The sequence below is a fragment of the Cynara cardunculus genome (assembly GCF_001531365.2).
Source record: "Cynara cardunculus var. scolymus isolate 2C chromosome LG 5, CcrdV1, whole genome shotgun sequence".
Lineage (NCBI taxonomy): Eukaryota > Viridiplantae > Streptophyta > Magnoliopsida > Asterales > Asteraceae > Cynara > Cynara cardunculus.
In genome coordinates, this window is record NC_037532.1 from 9,598,792 (window position 1) to 9,613,553 (window position 14,762).

Consider the following 14,762-nt stretch of genomic DNA (forward strand, 5'->3'; position numbering starts at 1 on the left):
ATCATACACTTGGAAATAAGCACATCAAGATGTATGGAACCAAAATAGGCAAAAGTGAAGAGAATATCACCACAAAAGCTGCTGTGAAGAACCCCTAGAAAACCTGACCTCCAAACCTCAAAACCACGATCCGATCGCCAAAACGTTGGCTCGGATGTTGTGAAGACACTGGCAAAAAATCACGACGATCCGACCGTTCAATCTCCGGGAAACAGAGTTTTTTTGCTGCTGTGTCAAAAATGACGAAAATATTTGGAGCTCTCTCCTTTTTTTTTCTATTTTTGGCTGCACACTTAAAATCTAAGAACTAGGGCTGCAAAAGGGCTATATATATATATATAGGCCAGAACATATATAGGCCTTCCTCATGGGCTAAAACCATAAGAAAAACCCAACAGGCTGAGCTTAACTCATGAAAACCATGTAGGTTGTGGATTGTTGAGGCTTAGAAGCTTGGGATTCGGCTCAGCTTCGACTCATATAGGCTTGGTTTTTATGAGTTGTTATAAGCTTGAGTTTTTTGCTCTACTTTGACCCATATAACATTAAATTGAACACTTAGAATAAAATTAACAATAAATCGTCCTTCAAAAGTACATGTAAAATCTCTAAGAAGCTAATGCTCTCATTGGCAAAGTGGCTGATATGTCAGGTGTTGCCTCACAAGCTAGTTGTAGTTGTTAATGGATAAATTAGTTACGAATAGTAAAAACTAGCTGATAAGGTAACTTACAATGTAAACTGACTTTACAGGCCGTAAATTGAAAAATTACTCAAGTCTAACATATAAGGGGCACATTTGGAAGGGAAAAAAAAGTGAGAAAAGCCCCTAGAGCTTATTGAAAGACTATCAGAAATAGCTTTTCAAAAAACTAGTTTATAAGCTAGTTTATGGCTTATCTAACGGAGCTTTTTCAGTAGGCTCAAAAAAATAAGGGGCCGTTTACCAAACACTTACCCGGTAAGTGCTTACCGGCAAAAAATAACACAATCATTTACTTACCGGGTAAGATTTTAGTCCATCAAAACGGCATCGTATACAACAATTTACCCGGTAAACGCTTACCGTGGTAAGAGTCGTTGCCCTCACTTACCGGGTAAGAGTCGTTGCCCTCACTTACCGGGTAAGAGTCTTGGTCCTTGTCTTGCTCTTACCGGGTAAGAGTCTTGGTCCTTACCATATTCATCCGATAATGTAATGTGATTTATTAAGCGCTTACTCGGGTAAGCATTTGGTAAACGGCCCCTAAGTTAGCTTATGGTTGGTGGACTAAATATATTAAGATTACACCATAACTTGTATAGGCTCGATGTGCTTGATATTGTTAAGGTCTACTCATTTAAGCTAATCGGGAGCCTATACAATAATAGGCTCAAGCTCAAGCTCAAGTTCAATAATCAAATGATTCAGCATGGTGCTCGATGAACAAAAGCCTTTAATATCTCGCTCCATCTAAATATCACGTCATTTGATGGCGCAACCAGGATACAGACCGAACCGTGTCTAGGCCATATGAGCCCATTTCATCCAACATTGTGCTTTCTGGCATATCTCCGAGATTATATCATAACCGCAAAATGATGCATCTCAACTTATAAAAGACACATTATGGCTTTCAATTGATGGATTGAAGAAGTTTTTTGTGGTTGATGAGTGAAGATGTTTAATAGCATTTATAACAGAATTTCCAAAATGAGAATAAACGTAATTGACTTCAATAGAATTCTTAAATCATTCTTCAACATAAAGAAAGTGGAATAAAACACAAAAAGTTATTGGTATCTTACAGATCCAAATTCATTTTTTTTTATAAATTTTCTTTCATGCAAACCAGACTGGTTACGAACTAGACCAGACTAGACCATCGTTCAGGTTCAATATTTTCCTTGTTAGACCATGATAGGGGCATGGGGCCTCGAACAATTTTTATTGTATTTTATGTTTTTATAAATAATAACCTATTTTTGTATATTTATTTATTATGATATTGTACTTTCATTTTTTCTTTATTATAACAACGTACTTTTAAACTATTGTTTAATAGAGTTTTGTGCTTTGAATTTTTTTTACCAATTATAGGAATTGATAACATTTTGACTTGAATTAAAAAGAAATGACACAAGTTACTAGGTTTTCATGTCATGTCATTGTTCATGTATAACATATGGTAAGAGTGAAGTTAAGGACTGAGAGTTTTACCCGGTAAGTGATGACGACGACTCTTATCACGGTTAGCGTTTACCGGGTAAGTTGTTACATACGATGTCGTTTTGGTAGACTAAAATCTTATCCGGTAAGTAAGCGATAGAGTTGAATTTTACCGTTAAGCGCTTATCGAATAAGTGTTTAGGTAAACGATTGCTAAACTTTATTAAATATATGTATATATTTGAATTAACATCTTTTTAGAGTTAATTGTGGACATGATTTATGTGATTGTTATTTTATAATACTTTTATTTCTTCAGACTCTCGTTGAAAAAGATGTATTTTGACATTTTAAGATTTTATGTTATTTTATTTTAAAAATAAAACATACATATAGATATATATACATATACATATAGGATAGGGTTCACGTGAGACAAACTTGTTTCGTGAGACCCGTGAGACCACTTTCTACATTTGAAACTTCACAACAAAACGCTGTGAAGTTAAAAAAATTCTGAACCTTCGCAGCAAAAACACTGTGAAGTTAAAAAAATTCTGAACCTTCGCAGCAAAAACACTGTGAAGTTAAAAAAATTCTGAACCTTCGCAGCAAAAACACTGTGAACACAATGTTTTTGTTGTAAAGTTTCAAGTGTATAAAAGTGGTCTCACGGTCTCACAAAAACAGGCTGGTCTCACGTGTTCCCAAGTCTATACATACATGCATATCTATATAGGGGCTGATTCAAATACTAACCAAGATTATCGTGATAACTTTATTAACCGATCTTGGTCGTTGATTTGAACATGTTGTCATTTATTGAGACTAAAAATTTAATTATTTAATTACCATATTAATAAAAAATTAGGTTCACAATGGTTAAGAGGATAGAATTGTAAAAAGTGAATGATCTTAACATATCCTATTTTGTCAGTCTATTATGTAACTTCCAATCAATAAAGAAACCGTCAATCTCATCGATCAATATCTTAAATCAATAGCTAAAAATTAGGTTCATAATCTTCATCAAAACAATGGAGGATTTGGAAGGATTACCAGGCGACGGCATCCAAATAAGATTGAAACATGTGTGTGAACCTAATGAACAATGTGTGAAACTAATGAACAATTGAAAATTAGGTTCATAATCTTCATCAAAACAATGTGTAAACCTAATGAATAATTAAAACATGTGTGTGAACCAAATGGACATATTGTGTGAACCAATTGAACATATATGTGCACGAGTGAACACATATGTCGACGTTTGAGTGAACATGTGCGTGAACGCTTTGATCATTTTCTTCACTTTCGGAATTCGAATTCCGAATGTATTCGTAGACGCTTTTAGCTTTTTCATTCTCATTGTCGTCGATCTGTTTTACTCTATGATTATCCATATTACTCGAACTATAATGGAATCTTTACAAAAGGGACTATTTTGTTGAAAAGTGTTTTACTCTATGATTATCCATATTACTCGAACTATATTTTGAAATCTTTTGTTAACCAATAAGATGCACTTTTGGTTGATACACATGGTGAATTTATTTAAGGGAAAATCACCAAAATAATGGCTTTATACATATTGTATTAACAAAATAGCCACTTTTCAACGAGTTGTCACAAAATAACCACTAGGATCGCCCTTGGTATCTGATTGGACTTAAAAAAATATGGAAGGAGTCCTACATGTATCTGATTTGGGGGACAAAAAATCTGATTTTTATCTGAAAAGGGGGATCAGCCCCACTTACCCCAGGATCTCCCCCAGACTATTTTGTAGTGATCACTCATTCCTTCTTACGAAATATCACTATGTATAGCTTGTGACTTCTCATTCATTTTCCTTCACATTTCACTTCTACTCTCATATTTTCTAAATTGACAAAGCTAAAAATGAAGGTTTCAAACACTTCTACTCTTACAACCCTTCAACACAATCTACCATCACAACCCTTAACTCTTAAACACAATCTACCATTACAACCCTTAATCCTTAAACATAAATATGAAATCACGTCAAAGTGATAATGGTTCCGTGTATGTTCAAAGTGACGGTTCATTCCAAACGATAAATGGTGCCATAGAGTATATGTCGTTAACAGCCCCCACACGTATATTACATTTGCCTTCACCAATAACATATTATGGTTTGCTTAAACGTGTTGAGAAAAAGTTAATTTTACGTAGTCCTTTTAGGTTATTCCATAAAAATAATTCCAATTCCAGTCAAAAGTTATTTGAGCTAGGCAACGACGACGATATGGTGATGTTCCAGAATTTATTCATCAAAGTTTACCGGAAATTTTGACACTCTCTGTTGTCAACAATGGTGGTTATGGTGGAAATACATCAAGTGTCGTAATCCCTCAACGAAGTATGTATTTCCTCGGCGCTAGTGGTGCAAACCCATACGGTCCTTCTGGAATCAATCAAACAGGTACTTTTTACCCCGATGGTAGTGGTGGAAATCCATACGATTCTACAGAATCAATGAATCAAGTTATTTCTTCCCTAGTGGTAGTGAAGGAAATCCATATTATGCTGCCGGATTCAATCAACCAAACAGTTTCTTCCCCGGTGGTAGTGGAGCTTATACCTACAATGTTTGTCAGAATCAATCAACATGGTGCTGCCATAGTCAATAAACCTGATAATCAACTGGCTGATGATTTTAGACCAATAAATCATGTATCATGATAGGTATTTTGTTCAAGATTTGAATCATTTTCCGATACGGTCTTCCAACCAGTTCCTGATCCAGTCTCCGAAACAGTCAAAACCATTATGGGAGGTAAATATGAATGAAGACGTTTATGTTGCAGCAGAAATTTTGAATATCCCGAAGACGATAACTAAGATGATGAAGAAATATGTCCGGTAAGGAATAGTTTTTGGAGTATGCCCAACCTAACACATTGCTCAGCCCCTGTTATCAAACCTAGACAGGGAAACATTTCCTACCAGCCTATATCCCATGTAAAAGTTTTCCAAACCTTTAACTCGAAGAAAGTATTGAAGCTCATATTGGGATTAAAGTGCGTTTATGAAAACTTCCAGATAAAGGTTAAAAAATCAACCAAACACCACTACGAGGTGGTGTGTCACTTCTCTTCTAACCATGGGCCGAAACATGTATCTCTTAACATGTTTAACCTCCTTAGATTAGTTTATAATATTTCGTTTATTTTTTTATTATAGAAATTTGGGCCTACAATGCAGTAACGACTGGTAGAACAGCTGTCAAAAAATAATTCAAGAATTAAATGTTGTACAAAATTAATATAAACAAAATTAAAATATAGATTATTAAGTTAAATAGTAGACAAAAATAGATTCTTAAGTTAAATTTAAAAAAAATGAGACTTTTTACCGGTTGTTCCATGATGGTAGGTAGCGACAGACGGTGGTAAGTGGCGATATACGGTGGTAGGTGGCAGTAAACGGTGGTCGGTGGCGACAGATGGTGGTAGATGCCGGAGGTGGACGGTGGTAGGTGGCGGCAGACGGTGGTGGACGTTGGAGGTGGATGTAGTAGATGTTGGTATACAGTGGTGGATGTCGGTGGACGGTGATCGATGGTCGTCGGTGCTTGATGGTCTTTGGTCAGTGGACGATGATCGGTGGTCGATGGTGATCAGTGGACGGTGATCGGTGACTGAGGGGGATCAGAATACCAAAGGAGGTTTGTTTCTATATGCTTGGTGGTGGATGTCGGTGGGGATGGTGATAATGGTCCCCTCTGACCACCTATTTATATAAACCGTTATGTAATAAGAAAAAATAGATCTTCAAATCGTCGTCAAAATCGTAGGCCACTAAATGTGCATAACAGGTCGGGCACAACTGGATGATAAGGGAAAGGGAAAATTATGAAGACTTTATAAATTCATGAATGGGATATTGGGATAATGTGTTTTCTTTTGTATTTGAATACTTGTTATGTATACAAGTTGTGTACTAAAATTATATGAAAAATTTGGTAGCTACTTTGTAATGTAACTTTTGTAGATATTGGGACCAAATATGTAAAATTACATTTCTTGATATATGGAAATAAATATTTTTATGCAAGTGTGATATTGGAGTGTTACAAAAGCTGTAAATGAGAGATTACAAGATTGATCTTCAAACGATTTCTTCTGAGCAGAGAGGCATAAGTTATCTTACAAAGAACATCAACTCTTTACTTATAGGCGCTAAAGATGAAAGTGACTAATGAGCTTCTTCCACGTGGAAAGTGCACTAACTAACTTTAGGCGGGAACATTTGAGTTCGATCTTCATGTTTTTAGAAAGACGTAAGTGTTGAAGACCTCTGAAAGACAGACTTCAGATCTTAAGTTGATCTCATGTGAGAGACTCTAAAGACTTCCGAAAAGACAAGTCGAAGGCCTAACACATAGTAAATTTTAATCCTACTCCAAATTCATTTTCAAAGATTATCCTTCAGTTGCTTACAAGGAAATACCAAATTTAACAATCAACAACTTTCAAACCAATCCTTACACAAGGACTAGGTTAGAAACAGGTGTTAATAAAACCAAATGCAATCGTCATCTCCAAAGTACGAAAGACATCCCAAGAATTGCTAAGTCCTTCTCGTGCCCCTAACTAACACTCTACTCTACACAAGTGTCGTTAGAACCATAGCTAGGCCGTGATGCACATGTCAACAATAAAAAGTGTCAAGCTTAAAGTCTAGCGAATTCAAACAGTTTTCATTTCAAATGTAAGATGATAAAACTTAAAACGTTTCCTTAAGTCATAGTTTCCCAAACGAAAATGTATTTACCATAAAAGTAACTTCTTTTACGAAACCCACTATTTCATGATGAAAACTCAATGACCGAAACACCAATTTTAATGTGAAATTAAAACGTGAATGAAACATAATATTCAAACACCAAAAACATGAATAAAACTCTGTACCCAAAACACCGAATATATGGATAAGACTCGTTATCCAAACAATGAATGATGGATTACACTTCATACCCAAAAAAACACCTTTTGATGACGAAGGAGAGCCATTTCCATCGAAATAGTTAAGTTAAAGAGCCTACTCAACCTGGAAAAGTTAACAAATTGGATTAGTCTTTATCAGGTTTTCAAATTTCTAACTTTCAAGTTTCAACATTATCGTCCTCTTCTCCTCATTCCTCGCTCGATCTCGTACCTAGGCCCAACCTCCTCCATCTTCTTCACAACCACGAGTCTTATTCCAGCCATCAACCTCCTCATTGACACCTCCACCAACCTCCCCATCCTTCTCGTCGAATCAACATTCAACAGCCCTGCTTTTGCTCCTGGTAATTGAGGTCCTCACTCCCTCTGTTTAGTGCTTGTGGAATTGTGGTCCTCAACTCCTCCTCAATAGTTAGTCCTCAGTATCCTCCTTTTTTACCCTCCAATGCATGCTATAGTTGACTAGTGACCACGGTTGTTGGTTCCTGGCCTCTGCCTTTGATGATCACATTGGAGACGAAGGGGAAGATTGGGAAGCTAACCTAAATGAAGAAGTGAACATATTAGATTGTAACACCCAGATTTTTTTGAAGTACGTAATTAGATCTTGATCAATTCTTCTTCAAGGTTACGCTTGTTATTGGGATTTTCGTGTGTCTAAATTCGATATTGCTAATTTATAGAATTTAGTCCTTAGAACAGGTTTGATTTTGGCATTTTAGGCATCAGCTTGGGTCGTACGATCCTTGTGCCGCGACCCTTGTGTAGCATGGCCAGGGTCGCACTTGATGTAACGTAAGAATGGAATTTGGGAGTCTGCGACCCTCGTGACTTTGGCCCTTATATCGCAATGACAGGGTCACGTTTCTTGTACCGTAGGTTGAATTGGGACACGAGCGACCCTTGTGCCACGACCTTGGGGTTGCATGGCAGGGTCGCACTATGTGCAAGTCATTTAAGTCAGGAATATGGTCTATTCTCCTCATTTACTCTTTACCTCTCATTCTTCCTCTTCGTTTAAAGCTTCTAAGAAACCTATTAGGATTAGAGGATTAGATTACTTTCCTTTATCTCTTCCGTGCATATCTCCTATCTTTGTGGTTTATTTTTGTTTCCTCGTTTATCTCTTTTCCTATTATATATAGCCTCCGTGTATTCTGTTTTGATGCAATGAATGGAAACCCTTCTTTGATTATCGATTTTGTCATGGTATCAGAGCGGGCTACATCCAAACCCTAAAAGTCTCAAATAGCCGACAGACATGACCGGCGACGCAGAGTCCTCAAACAAAAAGAATGATGCACCGGATCCGAACTCACCGTTCTACATCCATGCATCCGATTACCCAAAACAGATGCACGTCAACGACAATCTCACCGACAGCAATTTTGCAGATTGGTCGCAAGAGATGATGAATTTTCTCTTTGCCAAAAACAAGGTAGGCTTCGTTGATGGCACCATCGAGAAACCCGAAAAGACACATGCCAACTACATGTTGTGGATGCGTTGTGATGCTATAGTGAAGGGCTGGCTCACCACGGCAATAGAAAGAGACATCAGAGGAAGCGTAAAGTACGCTAATACCGCTTCAGAAATTTGGGCGGACCTTCAAGAACGATTCGGAAAGGAGAATGCTCCTCGTGCCTACAAGCTCAAGCAAACGCTGGCATCTACCCACCAGAAGGGGGCATCCATGTCAACATACTACACCAAGCTCCGAGCCATATAGGACAAGATGCAAGCTGCATTGCCCTTACCCCGCTGCACATGTAGTGGATGCAAGTGTGACGTCACCAAAAACCTAAGTCAACTGAGAGACAAAGAAAAATTGTATGAATTCCTCATGGGTCTTGATAACGAATTCTCCGTCATTAGGACCCAGATTTTGGCTACAAATTTGATTCCTAATCTGGGGAACGCTTACCACCTTGTTGCGGAGGACGAGCGGCAAAGAGCTATTTCTAGGGACAAGAGACCTTCAGTGGAGGCAGCGGCCTTCAAGACCACCATGCCAGTACGACGTGAAAGCACTCCGAACCAGCGATGTGACAAAACAGGGCCCACCGATGCGAAGAAAGGAAAGATCGTCAAAATTGTACTTTCTGTGGAAAGGATGGTCACTCCAAAGAGGGTTGTTTCAAAAGGATAGGATATCCCGAGTGGTGGCCGGGAAACAAAAGGCGAACGGAATCGAAGCCAAAAGCTGCCTATGTCGACAAGGAATTGAGTCCCGTTCCAGGCCTGAGCGCCGACCAATACATGACTTTTCTGAAGCACTTTGAAGAGAAGGAAGGTACGAATAAGGATAGGATCAAACCGACAGCTTACATGACAGGTAATAGGGATGTTAACAACGATTAGGTTGTGGACTCAGGATCAACCGAGCACATAACCCACGACGATGGCATTCTTGAAAACATAACCAAAACTCATTTTGAAAATCCTGTTCTTATCCCTAATGGTGATGTTATCCCAGTTGAGGGAAAAAGAAGTTGTTTTTTGCCTGGTGGTACTAAACTCAATGGTGTTCTTCACATACCTAAATTCACTTACAATCTTCTGTCAGTAAGTCGAATATGTAAAGATCTTCAATGCGCAATAACCTTCTTTCTTGACTTTTGTATTATACAGAAGTTGTACACGAAGAGCTTGATTGGTGCGGGTGAATGCAAGAGGGGTCTGTACCGAATGGGAGTCCTTGAGATGTCTAGAAAAGTGACGATGACGACGGGCGGCATTTGGCACAAAAGGCTAGGTCACGCTTCAAACGAAAAACTTGCCAAAATCGAGTCTCTTAGTAGTTTTTCTTTTAATAAACAATGTGATTCTTGTTCTAAAGCCAAACACACAAGGCTTCCTTTTTCAAACAGTGAAATTAAAACTAGTGGTTGTTTTGAGTTATTGCATTGTGACATTTGGGGTAAATACCGTACTCCTTTATCGAGAGCTGGTTATTTTTTTACTATAGTTGACGATTTCAGTAGAGTTGTTTGGGTTTTTCTGTTGAAGTTTAAACATGAAGTTAGCAAACATCTGATGAATTTCCACAAAATGATAAAGAATCAATTTGACAAGAACATTAAGAAGATCAGGTGCGACAATGGCGGCAAGTTTACCTCGAACGACATGCTGAACTTCTATAATGAAGAGGGGATCAAACTTGAGACCTCCTGTCCACACACGCCTCAACAGAACGGAGTCGTTGAGCGGAAGCATCGACACCTCTTTGAGACGGCACGAGCCTTAAGGTTTCAAGCAAACCTTCCTAAACGCTTTTGGGGTGAGTGTATCTTAACTGCCACCTATATCATTAATCGACTGCCATCTCGTGTGATTGACAACAAAACCCCATATGAAATCGTTTTTGGTCAAAAGCCCGACTACAACTTCATGAAGGTTTTCGATTGTCTAGCTTACTACAGAAACACAGAAACCAAAGGTGACAAGTTTGAAATGAGGGGGAGACCGGGGATTTTCTTGGGATATCCAACGGGTACAAAGGGTTATAAAATATATGACATTGAGAAGAGAAGAATGGCGGTATCTAGAGACGTGAGATTTCATGAAACAAAATTCCCTTTCACCGAAACTGAAAGCGAGGCAAGTSGAGGTGATTGTTTTGATGAAAYCGTGCCTTATGAGGTTCCCAATGATGAGGAACGTGGGTTAGACTCAATCGAAAATCAACATACTCCGTCAAGTGATGATTCTGATTTTTTGCATGACAACGAGGCTCAACCACATGCATGAAGTGGAAACTGAGCATAGCCCTATCAGTCACAGCGACAATGATCAAACTGCTGAATACTCACGACCTCAACGAACCAGAACACAGCCACGTCACTTGCAAGATTATATCGTTCAGCTGCCCCATTCGGTCAACCTTACGCGCACCCCGCCAACTCAAAGCTCTTCCACGGTATACCTTTTAACAAACTATGTTTCTTATAATAATTTCTCTAACTCTCACAAAGTTTTCTTAGCTGCCATCGATTCTATCGATGAGCCAAAATATTTCCATCAAGCAGTCAAAGATGAGAGATGGAAAAATGCCATGAGAAGAGAGGTTAGGGCACTCGAAGAAAACGATACTTGGACCATTGAAGACTTACCAGAAGGCAAACGCGCTATCGATTCAAAATGGGTATACAAAATAAAATACAAACCAAATGGAGAAGTAGTGAGGTTCAAAGCACGTCTGGTTGCTAAAGGTTTCACGCAACTGGAGGGCATGGATTATCATGATACCTTCGCTCCAGTTGCTAAACTTGTCACTGTACGCACTTTGCTTGCTGTCGCTGTCAAAAGAAATTGGTCCATACAACAACTAGACGTCAATAATGCTTTCTTGCATGGTGACTTAAACGAAGAAATGAACATGAAGATCCCTCAAGGATTTGCTAAAGAAGGAGAAACGAAAGTATGTAGGCTCAGAAAGTCATTGTATGGCTTGAAACAAGCTTCTCGAAATTGGTATAAAAAATGTACCAATGCCCTTCTCGAGCTACGGTTTAAACAGTCAAAGGTAGATCATTCGCTGTTCATATTACGACAGGAAAATGTCTTTATAGCAGCTCTCATTTACGTTGATGATGTCATCATCGTGGGGAATGACACCAACAAAATTCATGAAACAAAAGAAGAACTTGACAAACGATTCAGCATCAAAGACCTTGGAAATCTCAAATATTTCCTTGGGATAGAGGTTACTCGTGTCCCAAAAGGCTTAGTGTTGAGTCAACGGAAGTACATCCTTGATATACTTGATGATTGTGGTATGCAAGGGTGTCGGCCTAGTTCATTTCCCATTGAACAAAACCTTAAACTAGACAAGGCTGAAAAGGAGCCGAAGGTTGATGCAGGCAACCAGACCAGACGTAGCCTACACGGTAAATCTTTTAAGTCAATTTGTCGTAGATCCACGACAACCTCATATGAATGCAGTTGTCCGAGTGCTTCGGTACCTAAAAGCCACTCCAGGTCAAGGAGTCCTTCTTCCACGAGAAGGTGGTGGTGATCTCTTGGCATATTGTGACTCTGATTGGTTAAGGTGTCCTCTTACTCGACGATCTAGTACAGGTTACATGCTATTATTTGGAGGTGCACCTATCTCTTAGAAAACAAAGAAGCAATATGTGGTTTCCCGTTCTTAAGCTGAAGCTGAATACCGATCCATGGCGTCAACAGTTAGTGAAGTTTTATAGGTTAGATGGCTGCTGAAAGAGTTGGATGAAAACATTACTGGACCTACTCCTCTTTTCTGCGATAACCAAGCTGCTCGTCATATAGCTACCAATCTCGTTTTCCACGAACGGACAAAACATGTGGAGATGGATTGTTTTTTTGTTCGTGAGCGAGTTGACACCAAAGAAATTGTTCCACGTTCTGTTGACACTAAACTACAAATTGCTGATCTTCTCACCAAAGGCTTAGGGACGCAACAATTACAGTTTCTCCTTGGCAAGTTGGGCGCTCGAAACTTACATGCTCCAACTTGAGAGCGAGTATTGGGATTAAAGGGTTAGATTACTTTCCTTTATCTCTTCCATGCATATCTCCTATCTTTGTGGTTTATTTTTGTTTCCTCGTTTATCTCTTTTGCTATTATATATAGCCTCCGTGTATTCTGTTTTGATGCAATGAATGGAAACCCTTCTCTGATTATCGATTTTGTCAAAACCCTAGGTCCAATTTTTAAATTATTCAAGGAGCATTTATTGGTATCAATCATCAAGGTTCAAGAGTTTGAGTTGAGGAATCAAGACTTACACATCCATCCTCTCATTTTGCTAGGTTTTAGGTTTTTTTCAAAACCTAACTTGTAAGTTCATCCTAACGTTTCTTAAAACTTTATACATGTCAAAATACTTGGTTTTCAATCTCGTAAAACATTCCTTTAATATTCTTTACATGTTTACGTGTTTTGGCTAGCTTTAAGTATTTTAGAAGATTTCGGGTTTTGCCCCTTTCTCTAGAAAGTGTTAGATCTTCGAGAAAATGTTGTAAAAGGGTATATTGGTCATACCAACAATATTTTGGAAACTTGCACATCGTGATAAATGATTATTCTTCACAACTCCCTATTTGGAAGTATTTCATGAAAAATAGCAATTATTTGAGAAATTATGAGAGCTTTGCTCTAGTTGGTAAATTTTATGATAAAATGATTTGATGAGGACATTTGAATCGTGAAAATTGTATGTATGATTATAGTTGGTCACTTTAAAGTTGTGACTTATGTTAAAGTATAATATAATGGATCCATAGACAAAGGAGTCGATTTGATTTGAAGTGGTATAATCTTCTCGTTTGTAACTAGAAATAGATATTGGGATTTCAGAGGCTTTGAACTATAAATCACAGGGGTTGAACTCTAGCCATTGGCAGCTTGATGTAACTTCTAGTGAATGAGTGTAACTAGGATCATTGAGAGGCTGGTCTAGAAATCATAGATTGGTTGAACTCATTGATCATTGATCTTTAGTATGAGCTCTATAACATGGAATTATGGTCTACTTTTGTGTTCCATTATTACCTATGGAAAATCGAGTCTCCCTCATCATTATAAGATGTATTTTGGACCTTATGGTCTCTAATTGGAATATATGAGTTGAGTTTTATATCAGTTTTCCAAACCCTAACTGTTTTAAGTTATTTATATAATTTATAAATGTTTGTTCTCACTAGGTATTAACCCTAACACTTTTTCTTATATGAAATGTATATCAGGTTCTCTTAGTGGTGGATTTAGATGCCAGTAGAGACACTTTTAGGGTCATTAGCTTTTAGCCAAGTTGGCATTATTCTTTGACAAGATTTTTTTGAAGATGATAATAACACCTGTTTTAACCAAAACTTAGTGTAGTTTAGATAGGTTAATATTTATCATCTAATATCTATGGGTTGTAAACACTATACTTTTTCCCCATTTTGGATGATTAAATGTTTTATAGGCTCTATTCGTATGTCGACTTTTGGTTTAAATTTACTTCGATTTTAGGGGTGTTACATAGATGATGTTGACTCAAATATTGAACCTATTGCTTGCGATTATCACGTTTATGAACACTTGTTTAAGTTAACCACAAGGGTGGTGCCTGATTGGTTTGAGCTTGGCTCCAAAGGTCAAAAGTATCAGGAGGTTACATGTTCAAATCCAAGGAGAAATAAAAATCCCCCTACGGCCACGGAGATTCAAATGCGGTGACTCCAGGCTATCTGCAAAGCAGGTGGTCATTTTGGGATTAGTCGGCTCGCATAGCGGGTTGGATATCCATGTGATTCAAAAAAAAAAACTTGTTTAAGTTGATGTTTAGATATTGAAACTATATTTTTTTAATTAATGCATATAATATGTTATGTATGCATACATATTATTTATATAGAGGAGTGATCATATGAAAACCACCATCATTTGTGTAAACCGTGCAAACCACCTTCATCTGTCGATTTCATTGTTTAATCTTAAGAAATTTTTTTCATGAAATTGTTTAATCTTGTGAAATTGTTTCATATAATACTTTTTTTAATGAAGTTGTTTCATATATGGTTGTGAAATTGTTTCATATAATACTTAATAAACTGTTTCATGTATTTCTCTAACATTAATGAAATTGTTTCATGTATTTCTCTAAAATTAA

At 37.7% G+C, this 14,762-nt stretch overlaps 1 protein-coding gene across 1 annotated transcript; it reads left to right on the forward strand.

Annotated features, from left to right (window-relative positions):
* The first annotated feature begins 8,383 nt into the window (after positions 1-8,383).
* LOC112512789 lies at positions 8,384-8,851 on the forward strand. Its single transcript, XM_025118933.1, has one exon. The coding sequence runs from the start codon at positions 8,384-8,386 to the stop codon at positions 8,849-8,851; it is 468 nt and encodes a 155-aa protein (XP_024974701.1).
* The last annotated feature ends 5,911 nt before the right edge of the window (positions 8,852-14,762 follow it).